At 45.9% G+C, this 24,638-nt stretch overlaps 1 protein-coding gene across 1 annotated transcript in view; it reads right to left on the reverse strand.

The window, feature by feature from the left end:
* Positions 1-211: 211 nt before the first annotated feature.
* The window catches only part of Cutlet (chromosome transmission fidelity protein 18 homolog), a 124,531-nt gene continuing 100,104 nt past the window's right edge, over positions 212-24,638 (reverse strand). Inside the window, exons 18-22 of the mRNA XM_077674142.1 lie at positions 19,775-19,905; positions 15,112-15,196; positions 11,868-11,999; positions 10,070-10,127; positions 212-484 (exon numbers count right to left, since the gene is read on the reverse strand). Coding sequence (XP_077530268.1) covers positions 372-484; positions 10,070-10,127; positions 11,868-11,999; positions 15,112-15,196; positions 19,775-19,905 — 519 coding nt within the window. The 3' untranslated portion in view covers positions 212-371. The remainder of the gene's footprint in view (positions 485-10,069; positions 10,128-11,867; positions 12,000-15,111; positions 15,197-19,774; positions 19,906-24,638) is intronic.

Below are 24,638 nucleotides of genomic sequence, written 5' to 3' on the forward strand. Positions count from 1 at the left end.
TCTTAGCGTTTTCATGCTTGCTGAGTGAGTTTTCGATGATCCGAATTTGGACTGATACAACTATTTTTCACTCACCCCGAGACATTTGTTTCTACAGTATTCCACTTATGTGGTACCTAGCTGTGCTTCACGGCGGTTATACATGGCATCACCATGTGAATTCAGGTGCTAGACGTTCCTGATATTTTACTTGAACAAAAATACGTGGGACTTTCACTAAAAAAAGTTTATTAATCTTCCATACGCACTGTCGTGTATATAAATTAAAAACAAAAAGCAAAGCGAGGCATTGTAGCTGCTGCCTCAGCAGTGGGTTCCGTTCATCACACACATTTACGTGCACATGCACGATGAGGCTTGTGACGTGAATGCTACAGGAGATCTTTAATCCGCACAGTCCTTCGGACAGCATTGCTGAAGCCCTCCTTGAATTGGTACCAGACCTGCGATGGGGGCCTCGCAGCACATGTAGTACTTGATGGCGCTGAAAGGTAACGAAACAAGTCAAGTTTGCAGGTCAGACAAACTTTACAATAGCCAATAAGAAACACAGTATCCCCCAAGAAAAGTCATACTAAGTCAAAACAGAAGTGACACCCAATGAGAAAAATGCATCAGCTGGTGCTGCTTGACGCAGCCACGTTCGTCAGAAGTTGAGTGTTTCTTGGCAACCGTGAACAGATCGTTCGTTTTTTTAGTGAATGAAATCACTTCAAAATGCGCCGAAAGAAAGAGTAATGCAAGACTGACAAAGCATATACCAACACTCCAATGTTGCTTCCGCAACCATGTTCAAAAACGAAAGCTGGCATTTGTTAACATTCAGGGCCTTGTCTGTTCAAACTTCAAAATTATAAAATTAAACCCTCACTGCTTCTAAAATATATACCAAAGACCACCCACCGTTTTTCATGGCTGTGAACTCAGCAGTACTACTCTCATATACCAATGCTACCTTTTGTACAGCACCAGAAGTTCTTAAAAAAAAAAATGCAGTAGTGAACTCATTGATAGCGGCTGTCAACCTAGCTAGACAGCAGGTGACACCAACAAGATCTGGGCCTCCTCTCTCTAAGAAATTTGGCTTCCCCATAAGGCAAGGTCAAGGCAGCCCGAAATTACGAAGAGTGCAATGAAAGGCCCACAATTCTTGAAAAGAGGGAGCCAAATTGCTGCACTCAGGTGAGTTGCATAGTAGCTACACGCTCTCCTAGTCTGTAACACTGTGCAAGCCCAATTTTGAGCAACCTCATCTGAGGATCTGGGCCTCCTCTCTCTAAGAAATTTGGCTTCCCCATAAGGCAAGGTCAAAGCAGCCCGAAATTACGAAGAGTGCAATGAAAGGCCCACAATTCTTGAAAAGAGGGAGCCAAATTGCTGCACTCAGGTGAGTTGCATAGTAGCTACACGCTCTCCTAGTCTGTAACCCTGTGCAAGCCCAATTTTGAGCAACCTCATCTGAGGATGACTTCACGAAATCATATTTAATTGCAAGTAATGTGCAAATATTCGAAAATTTGGAATATCGGTGGAATCGACAAAAGGCGCCCGGGCCTTTGCGGTTCCACCCGCCGAGAGGGGGGAGGGAAATACCCTTTCAGGGACCCCTTCATGATGCATTAGGTGCCCTCAGTGGACGTACTGTTGGCAACGATGTAGCCTCCACAGTGCTGCACGTAGCTTGTGGTATGAACTATAAGACAATATTCAATTGGGCTTCGAATCAAATAGCAGTATTAGAAAATTTCGAATAAATTTTCGAAGTATTTCGAAGTTCAGAAACATGCACTGGCGCCCTCCACTGCCTGCGAGGGCTTTCCCACACAGCTACAGTGACATGTGGCTATGTATCAAGAGAGAGGCCCATGTGGGCAACGCCTTCGGATTGAGCCAACTTCGCTCTTGTGCACCTCTTTTCGTGGTCACGCTCAAGCTTCCCCAGGCAATGCTCTCTATATAAGAAATCCCAGCTTCATAGAGTCATAGCACCGGTTTTCTTATCAAATGATGATCAAATTGATCTTCTTTCTTTGATTTTCTTTAAAACCAGTAATGTTGTTCATTTGTTTTTCTATATGGGACATATGAAAAACTAAGAATTTGTCTAGCTTCACCTCTCCTAGATACCATAATAAAACTTTCTTGACAAGCAGGTGTTGACACTGCACTACTCATGAAGCTGGTTTGCTGCACATGTCACCACACACTTGCACGGCATTGATATCAATGTTGCGACGGATTCAGTCTGAGAACGCGAAGAAGAAAGAAACCCCGCAGAAGCGGGAGAATGGACGAAGCAAAGTGCGCGCCGCCGCCGCCGGGGGCTGTCAACTGGGACCACCGGCAGGGTCCGCGCGCGCGTCACATATGGTTCTTGCTTCACCGGGGAACGTGGCCCCCTCTCCCTCGAAAGAAGGGACCGCGGCGGCGGGGAGCGGGGGGCCAGTTGGTTCGTTGAAAGCATGTAAGACGGAACGCTGTAACCTTCTGTGCTTCTGTATAAAGAAATCCTGTTGTTTTCCTTTGCACTCGAACGAGTAGTGGGGTTTATTGAACGACGACAGCGACCGAAAGGATCTACACATATTCGCTACTACAATCAACTCCTTTTATACTAAGTTAATATTACATTAGGCACGACAAGTGTTTCTTGGAATCCGTATTTAAGGTCGTGGTGGGTGCGTGCAAAGACATGTGCAGCGCAAGTGCTCTTTAAAAGCAAAATTCATGGGTTGTGAGTACTGGGAAAGGTAGCGGCAAACAAGTGCAAAGTGGAGATGATGCCACCACGCCATGAAGGCATGCGGCAGAGGGTTTATGGGTCAAGTTAATTTTTCATACCTTTCGTTGCCCCATACATTGCAGGCTTTCTCTCTTCTTTTTTTTTTTTTTGAGCTTACATGAAGGTCCATGAAACTGCCGTTTCCATTTCTTGTTCACAAGGAATTGTCCTACACATATAGCTTGTCAAAATATATAGCTATGGCATAACTACACCAACACACTGATGCACTTGTGGTTGAAGTCATCACAAGAGGTGAAAGCTGCTCCCATGTAAAATCTAATATCAATAAAGATAAGGGCAGCAGTATAGCTTTGTTGTGCTTGTTTTATGCCACATGAAAAGTTTGCAAACAATTTTTACATGACCGTTCTTTCTTTCCCCGTGCCTTTTTAAGCATGGCGTGTGCTTCACGTGGGGGAGATCATGAGGGGAAACGCTGGTCGTCACCACCTTGCCAGCGCCTTGCCACCCCGCTCATGGCCTGCATTTAGCCTCAGCAATGCCGGCTCTTATGGAGCTGTTCTCCAAGTTGTAGTTCTTAGCCCTGTTGTAACCATAATGCGCTGTCATCATCATCACCAGCCTATCTACGCCCACTGCAGGGCAAAGGCCTCTCCCATTATTCTCCAATTACCCCGGTCCTGTGCCAACTGTGACCAATTTATCCCCGCAAACTTCTTGATCTCATCTGCCCATCTAACTTACTGCCGCCCCTTGCAACGCTTGCCTTCTCTAGGGATTCACTCTGTTACCCTTAATGACCAATGGTACAATGCACTGTACCACTTGGCTAATAAAGCCCCTGATTTGCCCTGGCCCTTTGGAGCCTGTTGTCGCTTTGTTGGAGGGTCAAACCCATCGTGGCCTTCCTTGGATGCCATGAACTCTTGGGGATTTAGGAGTATGCTGTTGCCTACCGTAGCTAGCTAGCTGGGGTTTCAGCACCGTAGCTACACCCTTTAGGCCCACATTGGCATCTCACGGTATAGAAAACCCTTATTTACCCCACACTGGCACCCAACATGGCGGCCAAACCCACGTCCCTGAGATTAAAGGTCTCATGCTCTACCGACTAAGCTAACCGGGCTTTGAGCGCTGTAGCAACTTTTTTAATCTCACAGCATACATAGCACCTAGACAGGGTCCCATGAGCAGGGGTTGGCAAACTGGGGTTGATGGCGTGTGTGGGGTGTGGGTAAGCCCACAAGGTTTTCTTTCAGTCAGGCATGTGGTTTATGTCTTGTGTTGCTCCAAACTTCAAGTTTCCTCCCCAGAACTCACATAAAAGTTCAGTGTTTTTTTTTTGTTTAGAAAGTTGCAATGCTCATATTTCATCAGAATACCTATAAGTTGTATACACTGGCATGGCACGCATGCCGGCAACCATGAGTGTGCGCCGCCATGCCAGTGGCTTCGCATTCCTTTTGCTAAGGCGATGTCGTACATTCGGCCACTTGCCACTAGATGTCGCTAGTCTCCCAGCTAACAATGCGCTCACTGCAGCGCTACCATTGTATCTCAATCGCTGTGTGCATGAACGCTAACAATTTCTTCAGAGGCATTGTTTCACTTTCACACTGAACGTCTCTGCTGTGGGCAAAGTGCAGCACACCTGTGTTGATATCAGTGTTCACAGGCAACTGTGCTGCAGCGCAGGCATTTCGTGCATCGTGCTGCTTTCTTTTGCAAATGTGGCTCCATTTCTTTGGTGCTGATTCAGAGTTCTCAAGGTTAAGTAGAGCATCACGACACAATGTCAATGCGATTATTCATGTCTGTTGACGCCACGGCTGAGAATCGGGTATTAACAATGTGCAGACGCCATACGCCGGGGCGAGCTTTTTTTTTTTTTTTTTTGCCTGCAAAATGTGGACGCATGAGCAGACACTGCGGGCACTGCCATGGTGGTTTTGAGTGTTGCCAAAAGAAGAAATCTCCCGCTAAATTTTTAGGTAAATACCATCTACACCCTGATTACACCAGAACTGTGATGCTTATACTTAACTTAAAGTTACTTGAGACAAAAAAAAAGTTTTCTCCACATGAATTCTAATATTATCAATGAAGCTCAAAGCTGCAGGATAGCATTGTTGCTTGTTTTATGCCATAAAAAAAGTAAAAAAGCTGGGAACTGCACCCCTCCCCTCACCCTTTTCTTCTTATGAGCTAGTTACTGAAGCGTTACTAAATTTATAGCTAATTACTAAATTTAAGCATCCACACTGAAAATCCTGATATTTGCCTCGATTCAAAGCTATTCCAACAAAAGAATGACTCCCTTTGTATTCCCTTAGAAAGCAAAAATCATTATTCGCACAGGTTAAACTGATACCGACGTGAAAGCCGCATTTCTTTTTTCTACACTTTCGATGGGCTTATTTATAAATAGGGGGCACTGCGTTACAAGTACCTGAAGAAACCTCCTCCTGTTGCAGCTGGCCCCAACATAAACCACCACTAAAGTAATAGCTACACTGCACTGCAGTGTGACCCCGATAATTTGACTTTCAAGGGACCGCGCGAAAGCATCATACGATTGGGGTGCCATATGATCGGGGTACGGGTAAATGCCGGCCTAGTAGACAGTCTCACGCAACAGGTGGGCTAAGAACTTATTTAGGCTATTATATTTAGCGCGTTCTCGCGTAATTTGTGAACTCCTAACTAAAATCTAAAGTTTCTAAAAATAAAGTGCCTACCTTGCCCCGTCCGCTCAATGCCGTCTGCGCTAGCCCGCCAGCCATGCACCATGCGCTACGCGACCCCTGTGCCATACGGCGCTATTTATAGCCTCCTGGCTCTGTGCCTCGCGTGCACGAGATAAGGCTAACGTAGTGATGTTTCATACCGGGGAGAAATATTCCTATTTCTAGATTCGGAAATTCCCTATTTTTAGAAAGTTTTCCCACACTTTTCTTATGAATTCCCTACCAATTTCCCCGCACTCTTTTTTTTTTTTTTTCAGTTGATAGATCTTTATGTGGACTCCTGTTCGGCTTTGTGTGTTAGCCAGTGCCACCTATGCCTTGTTTACATAGCCTTTTTGCGTGCACGAGATAAGGCTGACGTAGTGCTGTTTCATACTGGGGAGAAAAATTCCTATTTCTAGATTCAGAAATTCCCTATTTTTAGAAAGCTTTCCTACCCCTTTCTTACAAATTCCCTACAAACTTCCCCGCATTTTTTTTTTTTCTTCAGTTGATAGATCTTTAAGTGGACTCCTGTTCGGCTTTGTGTGTTAGCCAGTGCCACCTATGCCTAGTTTACATAGCCTTTTGAACGCAGACGCCGTTCAGAGAATCGGAGTTTCAGAATGAAGTAAATTCCACATCTGCCGCTCAGTAGCATTTGACTATGTATTTCACATTTTGTACCAAACAGCATGCTTACTTTGCATGCTACAGCTCTAAGTTAAAACTGCCTGTTAGGAAAAAAAAAAATTTTGGGTAATTGAGGTAATTTTAGCTCAGTGCTGGGACTGCTGGCCCTATCTCCTGTTCACAGCACGCAGAATAAGGCACACCCGAACTACCGTATTTATTCGAATATAGGTCGACCTTTTTTTTCCGAAAATGTGCTTAAAAATTTAGGGTCGACCTATAATCGTGACCGAAGAACCTCGACCTATAGTCGTGATCAAAAATGGCGAGCGCACCGAGCGATCCCTTTCTCCGTCGCGCCCGGCGCTCCTCAATTTGAGGCGGCAGCGCGGAGCATCTAGAACAAAGACAGGCAAGAAAATAAAGGAAAAAATAACAAAACAATCAGCGTAAGAAAACCACCCACAGTCACTGCCGGCTATCGCGCATTACCTGCGGCCGAACCGGACACACACGAGCGAGCTGACGTACTGGCTAGAGAGCCAGATTGGCTTGGCTTGGTGTCTTCGGAGCCGCGGTAGCGGCTAGCGCGAGGTGGGGGTAAAGGTGACTTTCGCCACCTAGCGTAGCCACCTCGTGAACGGAACGGCATTGCCTGCTTCGCTCGCTGTCTCTACTATCCGTTTCATGCGCTTTCTTTGTGTTTGCTTCGTTGTGATTTCCGCACACAACGTTTTTCTCGTGCGCATTTCGCGATGTCACGTCGGACTTTAAGCGGCGGGTGATCCTGTTTGCTGAACAACTGCGCCACTCAGCGAGAGTTAGACGTTAATGAAAAGCTGATCAGGGGATGGCGGAAACAGTGGGACGAACTTTTTGCTTGTAGGGGACTGCGTCGTGCGTTTCGTGGCCCTACAATTGGGAGGCACGATGCTCTCGAGAAAAAACTCCGGCTGCACGTGGAAGAGGAGCGTGCGATATTCAGACCAAAGCTCAACAGTTAGCGCTGCGAGGCAGGATTGGCCGTTCAGCCTTCGAAGCCAGTCGGGGGCGGGGGTGGGTAATGAACTGCGGCGCATGCGGCGCAAGTTCCGACGACGACGCAGTGTGTGGCTCCGACCAGTGAGGTGACCGCGTTGTAAATAAATGGGATTTTAAAAAAGTTTCTTCAAGTTTTTTCTTAGAAGTATGGGTCGACCTATAATCGAATATATTATTTTTTTTTTCGGCGAGTTCAATTTTTAGGGGGTCGACTTATATTCGTGCTCGACCTATTTTCGAATAAATACGGTACATTTTTGTATATTGCGCAGGAATACATGCGAACAGGCTTCAGCCCTTCAGCCACTAGCTCTTTCACTGCTCTTTCATAGCTCTTTCACTGTTCTTCTCTGTTCAAGGAAGGAAGAAGCTGTTTTATGGACTGGATTGGAAGCAGTCTCGGATGCTTGTGGCCTGCGGGGACACGATTACGTATATCTGAAAATAAATCCTACGAAGTGTTCAGGGAACTTTTTAAAAGAAAACAAAGTAGTAAATGATTCGAGGTCCACTTTTCTGACATTGCTTTTTTTTTTATTCCACGACTTAAAGATTTCCTGGATCTATTCATTATTTCCTTTTTCCCTTTTAGCTAAAGTTGCAACCGAAAATTCCCTGAAAAAGGGAAAATATTCCCCTCAGGTAACATCACTGGGCCGACGTGGTCGAGCAAACTGAGAGGGGAAAAGGCGAGAGTGTGAAACTGCCAAGGCCAAGCGAAATGAACGATAGCACGAGGTGGCGATGGAAAAAAGGTGGCAAAGAAAGGAGTGGAGCGATAATGTGGCTTTGAAAGACACTGATAAGCAGAGAGCAGAGAGGAGGAGAGAGACCGTCTTGAAAGGAAGCAACTTGAATTAAGCGGGTGCGAAAGTGGGTGTTGGGTTGGGTTGTATGTGTTTTCATGTTAATAGGCTTGATGGTATATTCGAATTCGCAGTTCCGTGTGCCACTTGTCTGGACTTTGACTTCTCGCGGCTGGCGTATTGGCGTTCTGATGCCGCGTGAGGCCGCCGAAGGCTAACTCCTGCCCCTCAATACCCGCCTGCTTGCTTGCGGCTGTTCAGCTAGTGGTCTGGCCCGCCTGCGGGCCTTCGCACACCAAACAGCATCAAACGAAGGTTAAGAATAAAGAAAGGTCAGGATGAGATGGCGCGGCAGTGTAAAAGATGGGAAAAACACCAGTCAATCCCCGCATGGGTCCGGTGTATGAAGCTGACCACGTGAACCAGAGCGTCGTATCATCTGGTTTTTCAATGCATTGTTTCTATGGGGAGTTTGCCGGAACAGCGGCGATCAGCCATAAGAAGTCAGTCGTCATAATACCAAAGGCCATACCGTGTTTTCCCACGTATAACCTGTTCCTGCATATAATCCGCACCCCCATTTTCAGCCCGCTGGAAAAGAAAAAAAAATATCCTCGAGTATTCGATACAGGAAAGCCTGCACCAAAGCTACTGCTCAAGCAACACATCGCATACTATGTAGACAGAAAAAGCGTATATTTAGCAAATAGAATACACTGGCTGCAAGGCGAAAGTCACAATTCAATAATAAAATTCAGTTGTCAGAGTGCAGTCGTCCTTGTTTTTTTTTTTTTTTTTCCTCGTCCTTGTATGTTTTGCATGATCGCTGCCATGGAAGGCTTAGTCAGTGTTACAGCGTAGTAGCATCACAGCACAACACGCACTGCCGCAAAGCTACACTAAAGAAAAAACCCCGCGTATTATCCACACCCCTACTGTGCCACTGAAATTTTCCCATTTTGGTGCGGGTTTTACGTGCGAAAATACAGTATCAGCGAGGTTCCACTGTACAAGTATCATTGTATATAACCAAGCTCATGTTCTGTCGACTATTTCTTTGCAGGATGTAGGCAGCCTATCGTCACACTTCCACGCTTCCCTCAAGCTACTGAGCAAGCTGCCTTGTCGTGCTTTTCATAGATGTGACTTCGAGCTCGGAACAAAGGTCAGATGCCAAATTATGTGCGTGTAGACTTTGCACCAATCAAGTGAGCACAGACAACACTGTGCAAAAGCTGCTATGTTTAAAATTATTTGGGGATTTCAATATTGGGAATTCGAACTTTGAACCTAATTATTTGATCAGTTATTAATTTCAATTCAAATCTCAAACCTGAATGTTTCAGATATTAATTGAAACAATGACTTATTTAGTAACTATGACTCTCTTGTTTCCCGTGCGGAAGCACGGCAAGTGGGATCACCCAATGGCTGGGGGAGGTAACGTGCCCCTGTAATCCAGAGTAAGATGAGGCCAATGTCTGGGGGTGGCAGTGTGCCCCTGTAATCTAGCGTGTATGGAGGCTGAGCCAGGGTGTCAGTTGTTGCATGGCAACTACTGCACTTACGCGTACAGATCGTTTCCGTTGCTAAAGCAGCGGGTGCACCACCCTGAGACCGGGGGCGTAGCGAACCTCTGTAACCATTGCTTGGACAGGGCCTACAATGCAAGCTGGTCGCTGGCCGAGGGAAGTGATGAGCCTTTGTAACCTAGTGACTTGGGGGCGAAGGTGCAGGATTACAAGGAGTTCTGCAGAACTTACTCCCAGGGTGGCCTTAAACGTACGAGAGGTTCCCGCTGGGCGACGGCGGATTCTTCGAAAAGGGGAGAAGTTAGGCTAATCTTGGTTACCCAAGGCTGCGTGTAGTCTTTGCGAGGCCAGGTGCGGGCCGATTGCAGACTTTGTTAGGATAGGCATCTCTACTTGAGTGTAATGTAATTTGGCGGAGCGCCCGAAGCAAAAGACACCAATTCAGGCGGCCATTCTGGCCAGCCGGGTGAACTGGGAAAACGTGCATTGAGCAAAGTCTCGGCACACCATACATGAACACGGTAAAGATGCACACCAGGCCAGCAGTGACCATAGTGCCGAGGACAAAATACACAAGAAACCCACCTGCCACTGGTGCCACCACAGGTTTCTGGATCACGCGGCCAAAGAAGTCCACACACGCCTGCGCACCAAGAGTTGGAGGAATTAAGGGCTGAATTGCACTGGTAAACTGGGTGCTCCTTGAAAGGAGACTCACAGTACTCAAATCTGTCCCTACGTCCAAACCATGTGGCACAAAATTCTGACACCTACTTTTGCTCATGCACAGCGATGTATGCACTGCACTTACTGGAATGCCTGGAAAAAGGAGGCAGATAAAGGCTATTAGACCAAAATAGCTAATTGCCTCAAGTGTAATTTGAGCCTAAAATCTTGTATTTCCCAAGCAGACTGAACTCCTTTGTAACTGCGAGGAAATTGACAGATTTTTGATGGTCTAAGAAATAATAAATGTTTAATAGAGCAAACGGTGGCCATTGAGCCGTCACTCGGTGGGGTGGGTTCAGCTCAGTCCAGGTAGCCATAGGCCTTGGCTGCAGTCCTGGCACGGCTGACCAGAAAGATCTGGCCAGTGTGACGGGAGCTGGTCATGAGGCCCTCCCACTGCTCGGGGGAGGGATTGGGATTGGGGGTGGGAATGACAGGCCCACACCATGTGGTAGGTAGTATTTAGAGACGGGCAGAATTGACAGGTGAGGAGGTATTGGGCAGGGGAGATAGCGTGGAGGATGGGTGCGTTGCAATAGGTGTTTGTAATCAATGCTGGATGATTGCTTCCTCCTTGCTTCATTGAGGGTGAGGTTGGGGCAAGGTGACGCGAAGGTTGTGATAATGGTGCAGGACGTCATGGTAGCATGATGGAACAGCGGGAGGTGGACAAGGCTGGGCTGTCGGTTCTGACCCCGAGGGAAATGCCTGGCGTGAAAGGGCGCGGGCAGCGGTGTGAGCCACCGCATTTCCCTTGAGAGACGAGGAGCCAGAAGTCCAGATGATGTAGAGCTCGCGGAGGGGATTGATTAATGCGAGTATGCATAAGGCGGGAATTGAGATGTGTCCACGTTGAATGTTATGGCAGGCTTGCTGGCAATCTGTGATAATTATAAGATATTCGGAGCCAGTGGTAGCGGCGATGGCTATGGCAGTTTCTTCAGCAGTGGTGGTTAATGTGGAGAGAGTGATGAAGGAGGTGAGAAGTGTGCCTTCTGAGTTGACAACCGCCAGAGCATGAGCCTCGTTGTGATCCATGACTGCAGTTGTGCCGTGTTTTCGCACCATATTGTTCCTGCCTGCAAAGAGCGTGTTCAGCAGCAAATCAGGTGCACACCGTCCTTCAAACGCGTATTGCGCCCACTCTGGATTCCTGAAGTACCGCCTCATGGTGGTTCGCCAACTGGACTGCTGCGAATGAGATTTGAAAGTGTGTTCTTCGGGTTGAAAAAGAACGTCCTGGCTCCCGAACATAGAATGGGGAAGGCCTGGAAAAGGTACTGACCCTATGCATCTCTTGACACAGCGGCAGCAGGATCACAATACGTGACGTCAGCACCTATACTAACCTTCTCTTCCCTCTGTTACGGTCACATGTGGTCCTCTCTCAAGCACACACTTCCTTTATTTATTACAAATCTTATGCCTCACGCTTACAAATTTTTACTAAAACTGCAGCTGAAGATATTAAAGGATTGCGGTTGGAACTTCGTTACATCAAGGTCAATCACCACGCCACCTTTATAACATGGATACATGAGCTTTTATCGAGGCGGCATTGGGGAATAAAAGAAATTCGTTAAATCCAGGAATTCATTCAAAAGAGGATCGTTAATCCAGGTTTAACTGTAGTTCGTAGCACTGAAGGCCTTACCCTTGCTGGCTGCTCAGCAATCTTGGCTGCTGCAGGTTTGGGTGACCAGCTCGTGGCTGGTGCCCCTGTTGAAGAGGATCTCACAACTGGTGTCTCCGACACGTCGCTCCTCCTCATCTTCTCCACTTCCAGCTGCACAGCACAACACACACGCACACATCAGCAAAAACTCAACTAAAAGTGCCGCGTATAGCCTTACTAGGCCAATTCAAGTCAGTGATCCTAAGCTTCTAGAAGAAAAATCTTCAACTGATTAAGACTTAAAATGTGTTGCTGCTTGTGGCCCCATAAAGAGACAATGAAGTTTTAAACTTTAAAGCACCTTCTACATATCAGTTCGACACAGAGCAAAGCCGGTGTAGGCTTAGCCGTTGGAAGCTGGTTCCTGAATCCAAGTGACTGCAAAGCGTTTTTTTCACAGAAGCATTCGCTCCTTGTGTTTTATTAGTGGGACATAGCACGTGTGTCGCGCTAATAAAACACAAGAAACGGTCTGCGGCAATGCCTGGGCATGCACAGGGCCCCATAGAAAACCGAGTGTGTCAAGTTCAAGCACCTCGCTTAATTAAAAGGGTCATGAAAGATTCTGAAAAAAATTGTGCTGTGCGTGTATTTGGAAATGTGGAACCTTGATAAACAAACTATGCATAGCCGTTTCGTTGTACAGTATCGGCAAACAGACAAAAAAATGCAGTTGCCATTTCAACAAGGCTTTCACAATGCACGCAAGTGGCACAGGCAGAGCTAACCATGTTTAAAGCAAACTGGGTATTTGTAAACTGTTTATGCTGTGTCTCACTAGTCTAAACTGTTTTTCTGCTAGCTGGTATTTATTTATTTATTTATTTATTTATTTATTATACCCTCAAGGCCCGAAGGCATTACAGAGGGGAGTGGGTAATACAGAAATACGGTGAGTGAAATTAGAGGCAATATAAAGCACAAAACATTTCCTAATTACACAATGTTAGCTAGGTAACAAAGCAAATAAGTACAGTAAACAGTAATTAGAGGCAGGTAAGTACAAAAACATTCCTAGTATACAATGTTAGCTAAGGTGTTTTTGAACAATACCGGATTTTGTATACAGGCACTGGAGTCGGGAAGGTGGTTCCAGTCTGTGGCTGTCCGGGGGAAAAATGACTGTGAGAAAGCGTTAGTCCGTGCATGGGGTATCCTGACTTTATTTGAGTGGTCTACTTGAGCAGAAATGTAATGAGACGCTTCAACGAATTCACTGCGTAGTTCGGGGTGATAGAATATTTTATGGAAAAGACACAGACGAAGAACTTTACGACGAGACGCTAGAGATGGTAGGTTAAGCCTCAATTTCATGTGTGTAACACTGGAGGTACGGTTATAATCGGATAGTATGTAACGGGCCGCGTTATTCTGAACTAATTCTACTTTTTGAGTCAGGTTAACTTGGCTTGAATCCCAGAGTGATGCCGCATATTCAAGCTTCGGCCGAACCAGCGTCTTGTAAAGTAGTAGTTTTAGTGAAGAAGGTGCTCTTGAGAAATTACGCCGAAGGTATCCTAATGCCCGGTTGGCGTTGTTGACGACATAATCCGTGTGAATGTTCCATGTAAGGTCAGCTGAAAGGTGAACACCTAGGTATTTGTAACATGACACATTTTCTAGAAGGGAGTTATTAATAGAGTACAAAGGTAGCTCTTGAGGAGTTCGGGACACACGCATGTACTTGCACTTGTTAGTGTTTAGCTCCATGCACCAGATTTTACACCAAGATGTTACAGCGTTTAGATCTGCTTGTAATGTTTTGACGTCGTTGTCAGAGATTATTTGTCGATAAATTACACAATCATCGGCGAACAAATTAATGTGGGAAGAAACGCAAAACGGTAAATCGTTAATATAAATTAGGAAAAGAAGAAGACCCAATACCGAGCCCTGGGGAACACCTGAGTGAACGCCGCTGGGCTCGGAGTCATAATTGTTAGCTGAAACGAACTGGGAGCGGTTAGCAAGGAAAACTTCTAGCCATGTTAGTATAGGTTAAGCGAGCGCAGTTTATGTAAGCGTAATTTGTGAGAAACTTTATCGAAAGCTTTAGAAAAGTCTAAAAAAATACAATCAGAAACGGAGTAGTTGTCGAGACTGAGGTTAAGCTTATGTGTAAAGGATATTAGCTGTGTTTCACATGAATAGGTCTTTCGAAAGCCATGCTGCGATTTAGAGAAAAATGAATTTGACTCCAGGAATTTACTGAGATTCGAAAAGAGGATATGCTCAAGGATTTTACACGGAATGCTGGTTAGTGAAATGGGCCTGTAATTGAGCGGGGAATGTTTGTTACCGGACTTATGTAGGGGGACCACCTTCCCGATTTTGAATTGAGCAGGAAGGACACTTTCGTCGAGGGTTGCTCAAGCTTGCCAACGTCTGTCTCATGTCTCACATGGCTTCTAGTGACCTGATGACCGAGATAAATAACCGAAAGCTTAGAATGGAAATTTACTACATAAATACGTTTATCGAAGGAACTTAAAGTACCGTAAAAACCCGCGTATAATACGAGGTTTTTTTCCAAATTTTACTATGTAAAATTTGCGCCTCGTATTATATGTGGATCCAAAAGTTTTCAGCCGAAAATTTGCACTTGCACCTGCTACCAAGAGTGAATGAGGTCAGGAGACCCGTAACTGACAGCTACCGAATGGCTGACGCGGGTTTCTCCGGCGGTGCTTTGTGGCTGGATCGCGGATGGGTGGGCCAGAATCCAAGAGTAGCTCGTCAGTCGCTCTTGTAAGAAATGCGGCATCTCGAACGCCCTTTATGGCACTGAGGACCACTTTCTGTGGGAAGACATTTCCGACAAGGCGACTTCAGGAGGCAGCGGCAGCGAACCTGACGATGACTGAACGGACGTCGGGAGACAGTGCCAGCGAAAACTGAGAATGACTGAATGGTAACTGCAGTGCAAATAAATGTTTTCTGTGCTCTTTACCTTGCATTATATGCGGATGAGAACTTTTTTTCTGATTTTGCTGTCTCCGAATTACACCTCGTATTATACGCGGGTCCGTATTATACGCGGGTTTTTACGGTAGTTGAAAATTAAAACCAACCCGTATTTTACCCTTTAGGCATAAGAAAGAAAGAAAGAAAGAAGAGAGAGAGAGAGAGAGAGAGAGAGAGAGAGAGAGAGAGAGAGAGAGAGAGAGAGAGAGAGAGAGAGAGAGAGAGAGAGAGAGAGAGAGAGAGAGAGAGAGAGACTCACCTCCCTAGCAATGAGTTGCTTGGTGGCATATGTCAGCTGCTGGTGTGGTGTAATTCCAGGAAAACGAACAACCTCTTCAATGTTCCTGCAATGTTTCAACAAGGTTGCATCAGACAAAATAACTAAAAGACGCACATCTACATTCAAATCAAGCAAAATTATAACCTCCGAATAGACGTTGCAGACAACATAACGTTTAAAAACATTCATCTCTTTTTCTTACTTTTGGTGGGGAAGGGGGTGGAAGAAACATAAATAAGCGTGGTGAAACTGCTTGGAAATCCCACAGTAGCTCAGAATGTTAAAAGTTGCACTGTCCCTGCTGCCAATGATCAGTGCCAATAAATGACGCACACATGCTTATTTACAAGAAAGAAATCCATCCTGCGTTTATGGGACTAGCAGTTCCCACCAAACAAGTGTAGTTGTCAAAATGCTCAGTTGGATCATGTGAGAATGCCAATTAAATTTTGAGAGTGTGATTGCCATATCTCAATGGCAGCCCGCGTTAAAGAAAGAAAGAAAAAAGACTTTTCTACAAAAATTTCAGCATGTGTTACGAATTCACAGGCGGGGCATATTTATCTTGAAGCCTTTTTTGCACCCTGCCTCCGAAACCAGGCAATTCTTTGCTACAAAAATACCTAAACATGCTAATTACACGTTATCAGAAGGGCCGTGTTGCACCTGCAAAATGCCTTCTGAAGACTGAGCACAGCTCTAAAGCTTTCGCAAACATATACAGCCAAACCTCGATGTAACGAAGTTGGTAAAATTTGTGATTTACTTTGTTACATTGAAATTTAGCTAGACTGACTGAAATTCGCGGTTAAAATTAAGTGGTAACCGTGTGAAGCAGTTTCTGCCAGCAAAAACGTGGCACACATACACAGCTGGCGCACTGTTTGTGTTTCTGCCGAAGCTTAATTGTCTACACAGGTATAAGCGTGAACCGCATGGAGCATTTTCTGCACGCAAAAATGCGTCTCGCGAGCCACAGGTGCGCTCATGCAGCCGCGGAGAAGACCACCTGCGCTGTGCAGGTAGCTCCAGCGACCGCTTCTAACCGCTCGCTGAAACGCAGCATAAGCGGCAAACGGAAGTTGTTGAAGCGGTAAAGAAGCTAATAATGTTGGTGAGATTTGCACTGTAAAACAGCATTCACACCGCTTAGGAAAGCACCCATCAAATATCCTCCGCAGTGGTAAGCCTAATTGTCTCTGGCGGGGTCAGCAGGCATCCCCGAGTGCTTCGAAGCTCCCACCATACGGTGCGTGCATCCCATTGGTGCAAGTTGTCAGGCTCCTCCCAATGTCGTGCACGGCGCGAGTCTGTTTCTAGCCGAGGCAGAAGCCATCACCCGCGCGCAATCGCAGACGCGGCCGTGAAAAAATGCGCGCGCAAAGCTCTTAAAGGGACACTGAAGTGATTTGTAAACATTGCGGGATTACTAGCGCAAATTGTAGTTCGGAGTCCGTAGGCATTGTTTCGACCACTCTGGCCGCGTTTACGCGAATTTATTTAGTAGAAAAATCAATTCGAAAATGCTGTCCTCCTCTCTTTACGCTCGCCCATTTTCTGTGGCGTTTTCGTGTGACGTCAGCAGGAGATGAGCTGGAAAATGGCTGCGCTACTGCACGGTTCGCCGACCAGCCGACCTCCCGATCGAGTCAGTCGGCCCAGCGTTTCGTCCGCCGGCCGCCGACAAGTCGTCGCTATTCGCTCGCTCAATTGAAACTAAGCCACAACACCTTTGTGAATGAAAGAATGTGCCTTTCCTTACTTTGTTAGTTTGTACACTGTGTCAAACTCAGAGTCCGGGTCGCTCCACACAAGTGCACATGCGACGCTTCGCTGACTTTACGCTAGTAGGAAAATCTAAGGCCAATTGAAGGCGGGAGAAGAGTCAGCGAAGTCAATATAGGTACTAAGAAAATAAAATCACCTGAAACTTTTACCGTACAGCGCAAAACTAGGGAGCAGGAAGCACTTTTTGCGCTGGGTAAACAAGCACAGCGGTCAGCAGCACGACCGCACATCTGCGAACGCTTTTCCGTCAAAGAAATGCAATTGCTAGACGTGAGATATTGTGGAAGTTTGGGGGACATTTACTGCAGCAGTGATATACAACAAATAGTCACATAAAGTACTTAAAATGCTTAAGATAAATAAAAGTGGAAACTGGTCATACATTATAAACCTTTATAAATCCAAACCCGACAGCGCCGGCTCGTGGCCTAGCGGTCTGAGGCGCTGGAATTTGTTTTGAAAGTCGCAAGTTCGAATCCACGAGGGTACATGTTTTTTTTTTGTAAGTTGATTTTTTTGTATGCGGCCGATGTTTTCTGAACTGAGTTCACCATTTTTGGGCCGTAACGTTCACTGCTCCACGAGCGAGATCGCAGAACGCGCGCATACTGACAATGACACGCTGGCGAGTTCTCGTTGGCGTGCTGTTGCCACAAGCACCGACTGCTTGCGGGCAGTGGGCCCAGGCCTGAATCAGCACACCCTTGGCCTGGTGCGAACTAGCTTTTTACGAACAGACATGAGTGAGGCAAGCTCCGAATATGCGGGAAAAGCGCATGGCATTTGAGAGTCTGCGGTGACGCGGAGGGCGTTCATCCACTGCGTAGGCCTCGTCTAGTGATTTCTACGATTCCAAGCCGCCCTGGGAGGTTTATCTTAGACATTTGACAGCCGACAACATGGCAGAAGCGCGGTACGGCGATAATTGAGAAATCGAGAATGCCCATCCAACAACGCCATCAGATGTCAAGCATGTTGTTTTACAGAACCGAAACCGAAACCGCAACTTTTGATTGCTAACCTTGGGCATCGTCCAATCACGGTGCCCCCCCTCCTGACATCACCGCCTTTAGTTGGTGCGGCCGCCGCAAACCGCGCATAGTAGTTTTTCTTCTTTCGCGCTTTGTAAAATAATTACCGATTTGTCAACCGGATAAACGATGAATAGTGGGTTAATTTGAGCCAGTCTACACAGTGCAAGCAAAAACGGGAGCTTGACAAATTCACTTCAGTGTCCCTTTAAGACCCTCAGATGCTTTGCCGCGCACTTGTTGGAACAATAGAACCCAACAAGCATGAGTGAACTCAAACGAAGGACAAAGTGGGGGCATGTGGCGGCGGCGGCGCCATACGCAGTTTGTAGGCAAGCAGCTCGCTCACAGACTCTGTGTCTAGCTGCATCGCGGCACTGGGCGGCCCGTGTCACCGTTCGCGTTGTTTTATCGAGACCCCGTTTCGGCGCTTGTGTCTCCGAAAATCTACTTCTATAACCAAAATTTTGTGCCCAGTTGTCCATTAAACTTCCTTACATTGAAATTGCAGCAAACGGGACTTCATTACACAGAGGGTGAAAATACATGGTGTGCATACACTTGAAGTTAAAAAAAATTACCTGGTTCATTACATCGGGGGTTTCATTACACTGGAGTTTTTTACATCGAGGTTTCACTGTACTAGTACTCTTAATATGTGAAGAGCATTACTAGAACCTTAATAATGACGTTTAATAAATACATGGCTAAAAATGAACTTTCGAGAGACATAAATGACAACATTAATTTTCACCATTATTTATGCTTATGTGTGTGGCTGATGAATTCGAAAATCCCAAACAGCTAGAGCAGAAATGCAGGGAAGTCGTAAAGGCAAAACAAACCTGCAATTCATATTCTCCTTGGCATATTTGCGATGCAACCAACTGCTGCCATGCTTAATTGGTGCCTCTATTAAGCTTTCCGTACAGGCAACGGTTCAAATTTTGGGTTTTGCGTGCAAAAAGCTTCAACTTCCCACAAGAGGTGCTACCTAGGGGTGTAGAACACACACCAAATGCCCTGTTATCACCCCTACCACCATCCTTCAACAACTGCTTGGAGGTATTTTTCAGTAACCCAGTCACTCCAACCGTGTGCCCTCAGCTGGCATTACCCACTTCTCCAAAGATGTTGTCCCTCCAAATGGATATCAGTCTCACTTGGTATTTATCCTTTATGCTGCAATACATCTACACTCCATCCTGTACATCACAAATCCTGCTCAACTACTGCATTTTTTGCTCTACAAGTCATGTCACTATATAATCCCCACACGCCTATAAACTGCCCTCTCCCGGAAACTTCCGGAGAAGAACATTCCTGATTTGTATAAATCCCTAGGTATTAAGGTTGGCGCAAAATATCTGCAATGGTACACCTGCCAAATATGCTTTGTTGTCCCCAAATATGCATGAGCACAAGCTAGTTTCATCATTTTCTTGCACATGGAAAATAATGAAATATCTACCTGTGTGGTCTGCTGCTGAATAACATGGCAAAAATTTTGCTGCACCCACGAAAAACTAAACAAATTTTGGTGAATTACTTTCCTGCATTGAAGGGGGCTCCTCCTTAGAACCATCAGTCACGTTCAATTCAGGTAACGCTGTGCAAGTTGATATCTTGGGAGTTGTTTACACCTTTCTTCGATCAGCAGCTGTGAGTAAGTACCCTATGTGACTTCAAAGCGTAAAAAATTTCCCCAGGTAATGCACAGAAATTGTCGCCCACATTTTTCAAAGCATTGTGGCTGTGCAAGCTGGTGGACTTAACATCACGATCCTCAGTTTTTGACCCCACAGCGCCATGACGACACTCACGGCTCGAGGGCGTACTGGTAGACACCGTCGGCGTTTCTCGTCTGCTGGTACGTGATGGCAAACAAGGACATCACTGCAATCACCTGCTGCAACTGCTGGCGCTCTTCCTTGCTGAACAGCTGGGCATTCACCTGGAGAAGAGCGTGCACACACTACCGCTACAGCCGAAATCAACTGGAACACAATTATCATTGTGCCAGTGGCAATTATTCCTGCAATGCCAACTACCAGAAGCACGACAGGCATTTATGAACTCTCAAAAACCGTTATTAGATAGTCCATTCAAACCAATGAGCCGAAGTCATTAGTACCACTGTGTGTTGGGGTGCTTTTTTTTTTTCTTGAAAGCAACTTTTCACTAAAACTTTACTGAACAGTCTCCACTAATTGCAGGCAATGTCGTCTGTTGCTAATCATTTAAAAGAGCTCTCCAGCAATTTTCATGCATTCAATGATTGATCCTGCCATTGATGTGCCAAACATAAAAATGATATAAAAGCATGGCTGTCCAGCAGTGGAACTGATGAGAAGCTGGCAAAATCAACTCTCGAAACAGTAAAGATGCTGCTCTGTGGGAAACAATCGAGCCTTTGAAGAAAGCACCCGTAGTAGTATTCGATGTTGACACGAGTGGTGTAGCCAGATTTTTGTTTTGAGGAGGCAACAGCTACAATGACTGTCCTCTTTCTCCCCACAGCACCTTGGGTGGATATTCCTGATATGAAACAGGTGATCTACTGAGTCAAACACTCCTGCCAGTAAGAATAGTTTACACTGTAGCATTTTCAGTGATGGCATTTCACATTTTGCAGCAGGTCTCGCGGCAGGAGACATGCTAGTTTGTAGCAGCACTGGTAGTTTTTGGAGCCCATGCAAAACATGGTAATGCACCCCTTAGAAATAAAAAATTTGTTAATGCAATGCGAAGAGGTTATTAACAAATACTATGTAACATACATTGCACAAACTGCAAGAAATAACTGCAAAGGAAACTCCAAGCTAAAAATTTAGAAAGACACATTACTGGGCTACATGGTACCAGGGCAGGCACTAGCTGCCATCTATTTCATTGAGGTAACCTACATGCTTTCAAATACAACAGCTGACACGTAAAATGTGTGAGCTTTGGAGAATGAAATTTACCTAATCACTTCTAGAAAGCTTGCTATCTCTGCATGAAAAATTAAAGTTGCTTTTAGAAAGCAATTACAGTATTTCCCGGTGTATAAGTTGCGTTTTTTTTCTGAAATTTTCGTTGGTGCGTCTTGTCTACCGGTGCGACTTATATATGGAATAAATCCGGTTCGCGGCGGCCGCGCGTGGCCAGCGCACGTTAAGAGACACAGTAAATGAATCCGAAGCCCACCGCTACGGCGTTTCTCATATAGCCCATATGTCGCTTGGGGACGTTAAACCAAAGAATTTGCAGCTTTTTCTAGTCAAAAACAATGATAATGGTCTGCGACAACCGCGTGCCACTTCCTGCCATGCACAGTAACTACCGTTCAGAATAAATTCAAAGTAACATCAAACTAAGTTGCAAAAACAAAATGCAGCTTATAAATTATTACAGATATTTACTCTGAAGGAGGTAAAAGGTAAATGTGCCGCTAATATTTCAAATGACAGCTTGCTGATAAGTTTCGATTTTCGGGCCGCTTCCGTCGTGTCACTTCCGTCCGCCGTGACACCTTTATTGCACTGATTTACGACAGTACGCAAGAGACGCGCAATGGTGGCTAGTAGCCACCATAGACGCGCGGCGTTTGGAGAGGTGGCCAAATGGGCCTCCGACTCTTGGGACTCCATTTCTACAAAAACAGTTGTAGCCAGGTTCATAAAGGCTGGAGTGATGCGGCCCCCAGTGGTGACGATGTTGGCAAAGAAGACATCAGTGAGTCGAAGTACGACAGCGATACGCCGGCGGAACTCCCACTTGAAGTTGCCGAATTATTTGTTAGCGAGTCAGAGGACGAAGACTTCGATGGTTTTGCCTAAACGCCGTCTGTAGGTACATGCAATCTGGGTGTATCAATAAACCATTTTTGAGAAGTTAGTTCTGTCTAGACTTTGGACGGTATACGCACGTGTCGCGTGCATATAACGTGAACGCATCCCCCTTACCGGGGATGCGTTCATAGGCGGCGGCCGCCGCAACCGTGTACTTTCGCCGTACTTTCTGACGATCTGATTCATTATGAGTTTACCTAATTAACAAGTGCGTCTTGTACACCAGTGCGTCTTATACACCGGTGCGACTTATATACGTTTTTTTTGGAAAAACTGTCATTTTGAGGGGGGTGCGACGTATATGAAGGTGCAACTTATACCGGAAAATACGGTAGGTGAGTTTTGTGCCTCCAAACTTCGTGCATTTTGTTCGGTCTGCTGTTGTATTTAAAACCCCATAGGTTATCTGAATAAAGTTTGGAGTTGCTGCCTGTCCCATCCCTCCCACATCCTTGTCTGTTGGTGGTAATATTAACAGCAGCACAACATTGCTAAACCAGGACAAGCAACACACTAACGAAACCACTTCTGGGCCTGAAAACATAATTGACAGTCTCATAGAAGTGCTCACAGTACAGCCCTACAAAGTGAAATAAAAGTAAACCCCGTGTAAAATTAATCATACGAATAACTCTCGAATTATCTGGACATGCCTATTATTCAAGCTTCAAACCTCAGCATACACCACCTCTGGTCGTTACATTTTGAGCCCTGTGACAAAATAAAAACTTAAAAAACGCTGATTTCGCATTCACAAACTGCAGCAAGAACAAATTACATAGACTCTTGAGCCGCAACTTCGACCTCAAAGAAGGATAAATCAGAAAGGAACAAAAGTGCAGTCCCTCCTAAAAGGAAGGCGAATTAACAGCTGTCATTCTCCTGGAAGTTCTTTTTTTTTTTTCATTTTTTGCCTTTCATAGGTAGGTGCAGCTGATCTTTGAAAGGTGGCAGAGTGGGGGGGAAAAAAAGAGAAAAAAGAAGTGGGTAGGAAACGTGCCAAAGGTTGGCAAGAAAAATCACTCATATTCACATACAATCTATGCCTGCAAATCTGACACAGTGAAATCTGAAAACTAACAAAACTGATGTCATATATGGGTTCTGGCATTATGATGTCCGCTGCTATGTGGCAACATGATCAGAAGAATACAGCATGTGACAATGCGTGTCACATAAGCGTCTATACTTGGTGCACAGAGACAACTTTGCAGGGAATACAGTGAGCAACCCCGAACTTGGCAGCAGCCTACAACAACATATATTGGATATCACAATACATAAGGGCACATATGAATGAGTTCTGCTCTTATTAGGTTCACCGGGTGTGCTCCCCTCAAGGGCATTGTTTTTTTGTGTTTTTTTCGTGAAATTTGTGCAAGCACTCTGAAGTCTGTGTGCATACTCTGAAACCTAGCACAGTGTTACATATTGTTACGAATCAGCCCGCCACAGGGCTTTGTTCAACGCTCCTCGGCTGTGTGGCGAAGCCTCCACTACGTGCACCTTTCAAGCAGGCCCTTTCTGTCGGTGACACACACTTGCACCTGACCGATTCAAACAAGCTGCTACACGTCTGGATTGCAGGCGCCTCGCTATCGGCATGATCAAACTTCGGTGGCTGCCGACGCAACACGCAGGGACTTATCCAAAGGACGCAGAAGCCGCTGCGGAGACCTCCTCTCTCCCCTCTCTCGGACTCAGCGTGCACCACTACTACCAACTGCTCACGAACTCTGGAAAGAGTGTTGTGTGTGTCTGTGCCGTTTGTGTCGTGTGAACAATCTAGAGGGGACGCTTATTTTGACCGTTAGCACTTTGGGTATAAATAAGACCCCCCCAAGTGCTGTAGTTCATTCCTGTTTGAGCAGTGAATCAATGCTGTCACTCTGTTCGAGTCCTGTACTGTAAGCTCGCCCGTTGGGGCATTGTTCTTGTCTGACTTCGGCCATCTCTTGCCATGAAGTAAACGAGTTAAGTTTGCCTTCAGCTTCTGGTCTTTGTTGAGGCAGCAACATTGGCTGGCCGCTCGCTTCACCACGCTACCACACGCATGTCGGAGGCGACGGAGCTCGGCTTGGGTACGCCTTCCCGTATGCAGCAACGGGTTGTCAGCGGTGGGATGACAACGTCGCAACAGTACTCACAGAGCAACATATACCTGCGGCGGTGTGTTGGAGAACGCTTTATAAAACATCTAATCAACTCAGTCATTTTGGTCAATCGACAATTTCCATCTAACAATCGATCAACCACCCAATAAATTAGACCACAAGAAATTTGTGGGCATACTCTGAAGCCTAGCCCAGCGTACCATACCCATAGAGTAGCACACACCCCCAGAAACATAATTGGCAACACTTTATAAGCAGCACATTACACAGTGTCTGATGCACACATGTTAAAGACAGCAAGCAAGATACACTTGCACCGGTTTATAGACGCAAATTAACCGAATGAGCCTTCTTCGCAAATGTAGAACGAATCCGCATCACATTGTCCTTTCAATTTACTGTATTTTGGCACATATAACCCGCACCACAAATTGAAAAAAATGTGTTTTAAAAGTGTGGGTGCGAGTTGTCTGCAAATATTCTAGAAGCAGGGGTTGGCTTCACGGCAACGCGCGACCTGCGTTGCAGAGTCCGCATCCCCATCAACATCGACTGGTGCAAAGCCAATAAGAGGCAACACAGGCCATAGACAGATCCGCATCCATAACCTGTTCATTCAGGCTTCTTGCATGCTTTGTCTGGTTAATGGTGCCTGTTGCTTTGGTTTGCGTGCGCTTTGTTCAATGTTGTTGGGCCTCAAGTCAGGCGCGGCCAGTTTGCACAGTTGGCCAGCGTTGTTT

Source organism: Haemaphysalis longicornis, unplaced genomic scaffold, assembly GCF_048455015.1.
Source record: "Haemaphysalis longicornis isolate Haplotype H1 unplaced genomic scaffold, Haemaphysalis longicornis Haplotype H1 scaffold_1, whole genome shotgun sequence".
NCBI classification, from domain to species: Eukaryota; Metazoa; Arthropoda; class Arachnida; order Ixodida; family Ixodidae; genus Haemaphysalis; species Haemaphysalis longicornis.